At 42.0% G+C, this 5281-nt stretch overlaps 1 protein-coding gene across 1 annotated transcript; it reads right to left on the bottom strand.

The window, feature by feature from the left end:
* Positions 1-34: 34 nt before the first annotated feature.
* LOC105540082 (olfactory receptor 7C2) lies at positions 35-997 on the bottom strand. The gene has a single exon (XM_011980567.1). It carries the CDS (start codon positions 995-997, stop codon positions 35-37), a length of 963 nt encoding a protein of 320 aa, XP_011835957.1.
* Positions 998-5281: the final 4284 nt, after the last annotated feature.

Genomic DNA, 5281 nt, shown 5'->3' with positions numbered 1-5281 from the left:
GCCAGTCTGGCCTCAGTATTGTGTTCACTGCAATTCATGAGAGCTTGGCAATGGTTTCCTCATTGAGAGACGTTGCCCTGAGGAGGAGTCTCCCCAGTGACCCCTTCATGTCCCTGTTCCTCAGACTGTAGATGAAGGGGTTCAGCATGGGGGTGACCATGCTGTACATCACCGAGGCCATCAGACTTCTCCTAGAAGATGGTGTAGCTGCAGAACTGAGATAGACCCCAAGGCCTGTGCCATAGAACAAGCTGACCATTGAGAGGTGGGAACCACAGGTGGAAAAGGCTTTGTGCAGGCCTCTGGCAGATGATACTCTCAGGATGGAGGAGAAAACCTGAGAATAAGAGAATAGGATTCCAGAGAGAGGAAAAACACCCAGGACAATGGTCATAAAATACATCACGATGTTATTGATGAAGGTGTCAGAACAGGAGAGCTTCAAGACTTCGGAAGGATCACAAAAAAAGTGTGGAATTTCCATGTTTGTGCAGAAGGACAGCCTCAAAATGGTCAAGGTCTCGAGCAGGGAACCCATGACACTGATGCACCAGGACCCCAGAACCAGCAGCCCACAGAGCCGGGGGTTCATGATGACCATGTAGTGCAGGGGGTGACAGATGGCCACGAAGCGGTCATAGGCCATCACGGTCAGGAGCAAGTTGTCCAGGCATCCAAATGCAGTGAAAAAAAATATCTGGGTGAGGCAGCCTGCAAAAGTGATCATTTTGCTTTGTGTTTGGATAGTCACTAGCATCTTTGGGACAGTCGTGGACGTGAAACAGATGTCAGCAAAGGACAGGTTGGAGAGGAAGAAGTACATGGGGGTGTGGAGGTGGGAGTCTGAGCTGATGGTCAGGATGATGAGCAGGTTTCCGGTGATGGTGACCAGGTACACGGAGAGGAACAGCCCATAGAGAAGAAGCTGCATGTCAGAGTCCTCTGCGAATCCCAGGAGGAGAAAGTTTCCAACTTCTGTGTGGTTTCCTCTTTCCATGGGGCCGCTGGGTTTACTGAGAAGGAGGCAAAAATAACAACAACAACAGCAACAATAACAAACAGCCACACCAAATTTACTCAAACCCAGGGAACTCAAGAAATCACGCATGTTGGCTAATTATTGGATTTCTTTGCCGACAAGTTACAGTTACCATCGCTACCTGGAGAAGTCATCCCTACGTCATTGGTCCTCAAACTGTGGTTCCTGGAACAGCCCCATCAACATCACCTGGGAACTCATTATATATGCGCCTTATCATGCCCGCCTGACCAACTGAATTAGATACTCTGGGTTTGGAGCCCGCATTCTGGTGTGTGTTTGTTTGAGACGGAGTCTTGCACTTTCGCCCAGGCTAGAGTACAGTGGCACAATCTCGGCTCACTGCAACCTCCACCTCCTGGGTTCAGGGGATTCTCCTGCCTCAGCCTCCGGAGTAGCTGGGATTACAGGCACGCCCAGCTAATTTCTGTATTTTTAGTAGAGACGGGGTTTCACCATATTAGTCAGGCTGGTCTCGAACTCCTGACTTCCTGATCCTCCCGCCTTGGCCTCCCAAAGTGCTGGGCTTACAGGCATGAGCCGCTGTGCCTGTCCTTTTAATTTTTAATTTTTTTTTTTTTTTGAGACAGAGTCTCACTGTGTTGCCCAGGCTGGAGTGCAATGCTGTAATCTCAGCTCGCTGCAACCTCTGCCTCCCGGGTTCAAGCAATTCTCATGCCTCAGCATCCTGAGAAGCTGGCACTACAGGCGCAAACCACTGCGCCCAAGAAATTTTTTTTTTTTTTTTTTTGTAGTTTTAGGAGAGACGGGGTTTCTCCAAGTTGGCTAGACTGGTCTCAAACTCCTGACTTCAGATGATACGCCCGCCTCAGCCTCCCAAAGTGCTGGTATTACAGGCATGAGCCACTGTGCCCGGCCTGCATTCTGGGTTTTAACAAGCCCTCTAGGGAATTCTGATGCACACTCAAGTTTGAGGACTATTGCTTCAACGCTTGCCTGTGTCCCTAAGCAATCATCCCCTCCCCAGCATCCCTGGCTGCTCTTGCCCTTTCTGCCTAAGGCATGGGAATTAGGAAATTAGAGAGTGAAAATTTCCTAATTCTAGGCAGATTTCCAATCCTCAGAAGGCTTTTTCTTCTATTGTGCTGCATTCCTGTAATTTGTTTTTCATTCTGTTTTAGAGATAAGGTCTTGCTCTGTTGCCCAGGTTGGAGTGCAGTGGCACCATTCTAGCTCACTGCAGCTTCGAACTTCTGGGCTCAAGTGATCCTCCCACTTCAGCCTCCCAAGTATCTGGGACTACAAGCCACTGTGCCCGGTTGTAATTTCTACATGTTAAATCCTCTGGATCTTGGATGCTTCTTCTGCTAAAAAATAATAACCTCTGTTATTTTTTTTTTATTTTTTATTTTTTATTTTTTTAATTTGAGATGGAGTGTCGCTCTGTCGCCCAGGCTGGAGTGCAGTGGCCGGATCTCAGCTCACTGCAAGCTCCGCCTCCTGGGTTTACGCCATTCTCCTGCCTCAGCCTCCCGAGTAGCTGGGACTACAGGCGCCCGCCACCTCGCCCGGCTAGATTTTTGTATTTTTTTAGTAGAGATGGGGTTTCACCGTGTTAGTCAGGATGGTCTTGATCTCCTGACCTCGTGATCCACCCACCTCTGCCTTCCAAAGTGCTGGGATTACAGGCTTGAGCCACTGCGCCCGGCCATAACCACTGTTATTAATAATCATTGTTTACATTTCATTTATATTATCCATTTCCCTACCTAAACTCAACAAAAAAAATGGAATTTTGAAATAGAAAAGTCCTAGAGTTTCTAGATATAGAAATAAATTTTACCCCCATTTGCCATCACCTGATTCTCATCAGATCAAAATATTCTGCCACACAGAAATGGCTCTTTAAAACCTGCCTATGTTGGACATTTACTTATTTTCTAAGTTTTCTTAAATACAAAGAAAGTTTTTGATTAATTTGAGTTTTATATTTTCTTCTCTTAGGATAATTTGTAAATGGCCTTTCTCAGTTTTAAAAAAAATTAAGACATTTCCGGCCGGGCACGCTGGCTCGGAATCAATAAAAAAAAAAAAAATCAAAGGACTTCCTAATATAATACGAATAGCCGAGATGTTATGTGGGGGAGTATTACATTAAAATATGGTTAAGAAATTAACATAATCTATATGTGTATTTTTAACACATGAAAAAAAATGTCTACCCAATGACGTGATCTTGGTTCACCACAACCTGCGCCTCCTGGGTTCAAGCGATTCTCCAGCCTCAGCCTCCCAAGTAGCTGGGATTACAGGCATGTGTCACCGTGCCCGTCTAATTTTGTATTTTTAGTAGAGACGGGGTTTCACCATGTTGGTCAGGCTGGTCTTGAACTCCTGACCTCAGGTGATCCACCTACCTCGGCCTCCCAAAGTACTGGGATTACAGGTGTGAGCCATCTTCCCTGGTCTCCTTTAGTTATTTTAAATAGTGTTTTTAAAAGATATAAATAAGTGTTTAATGATTAGTTAGTTAGAAAAAATGTTAAATCCCATCTCTGTAGTCCCAAATACATTTCAAACAGACAAGAGACTACTTAAGCTATCTGAAGAAAACATGGATAAACATATAGATTATATGTATTTATACATGGATAGATATGATCTTTGAAAGTGCAAATTCTTTCTGAATAATTCACCTTTGATAGAAAAAGGAGATCAGCAACTGGAACCGTACATTGAAAAATTCTGAATGAGAAAATGTGTCTTGCAGAAAGTTAGAATGCAAAAATAATCTATTTAACTGACAAAAGTTAGTATCATTATAAAGATAAGTATAAATCATTGAAATATTAATGCATTGCTGGGGAAAATCAATAGAATATTAAAGGTTCATAAAATGAACAGTAAAAAAGGTAATAAATGTTTGAGAAAATGTTTTGTTTTTACTGTTACTCTAAAAAGGTAAAATTAACAATAACATACCCCTTTCACTGAGGGAATTAAAATGTCTGCATGAAAGAAGAGTAAGAATGCAAAATTCCGGCTGGGCACGGTGGCTCACCCCTGTAATCCCAACATTTTGGGAGGCCAAGGCAGATGGATCACGAGGTCAAGAGATCGAGACCATCCTGGCCAACATGGTGAAACCCCGTCTCTACTAAAAATACAAAAATTAGCTGGGCGTGGTTGCACGCGTCTGTAATCCCAGCTACTCGAAGCTACTCGGGAGGCTGAGGGAGAATTACTTGAACACAGGAGGCGGAGGTTGCAGTGAGCCGAGATCGCGCCACTGCACTCCAGCCTGGAGACAGAGTGAGACTCCATCTAAGAAAAAAAAAAAAAAAGCAAAATTCTATCATGTTGAAAGAAAACATTTCAGATACTGCTATGAAAAGACATTTGGTCTCCTTTTCTGAGCTAGAGAAATGAACTCAGCCTATGGATCTCTTACAATTACACACATTGGCACCAAAAAAAAAAAAATCTATAACAACACACCCCAAAGCATGAAGAGGGATCATCTTTGAGTGTTAATATTAATCTTGACTTTTAGATTCCTTTTTTAGTATACTGTTTGAAAATTGCAAATGAATACATGTGCGGCCTATCCTCAAGAAATAAAAACTTAAAAATTTGAAGATATTGTCAATACAAATGTTACAAAATCAATATTGTAAAATTTGATTTTGTTAAAAATTATCAGAAAACATTTAACATTCTGTTAAAAGAGAAAGAAGTAGCAATAAAGATCAAAGCAGAGTTAATGAACTAAAAAGAAGACATATTCTGGAACTGAAAAATAAATTCCCGAGCTAATTCTTCGGCAAACACAAACAAATAGAAAAAATTAGATAAAAGTGTAACAAAAGGGATACAAAGAGGGAGAAAGAACAGAAAGGCCTGGAACCAGGAATGAGAAAAAAAATGAACACAGAGATAAGGAAATGCTCAACTTTGCAAGATAATGTTATTTATAATGCCATGTTAAAAACATTAAAATATCCAAGAAACAAACTTATTTCTGGAAAAACATAAGTGCCCAAAGTTGATTCAGGATGGAGGAAAACAGATCAATAACCAAGGAAGGAATTAAATAAAAAACTGAACTTACTTCTAAAAATGCTCTGGTGAGGCTGTGTGGCAGGAACAATAGGAGAATTCTCCTTTAAGAATTAAAAAGGAAAAGTATGCTTATCATTAGTAATTATTTGTCAGTGCCCTGGAAGTTTCAACCAATGCAATCCAAGGAGAAAAAGAAATGAGACCTGTATTAAAAAGGCA

This window comes from Mandrillus leucophaeus, unplaced genomic scaffold (genome assembly GCF_000951045.1).
Source record: "Mandrillus leucophaeus isolate KB7577 unplaced genomic scaffold, Mleu.le_1.0 Scaffold215, whole genome shotgun sequence".
Lineage (NCBI taxonomy): Eukaryota > Metazoa > Chordata > Mammalia > Primates > Cercopithecidae > Mandrillus > Mandrillus leucophaeus.
This window is presented reverse-complemented; position numbering and strand designations above follow the sequence as displayed.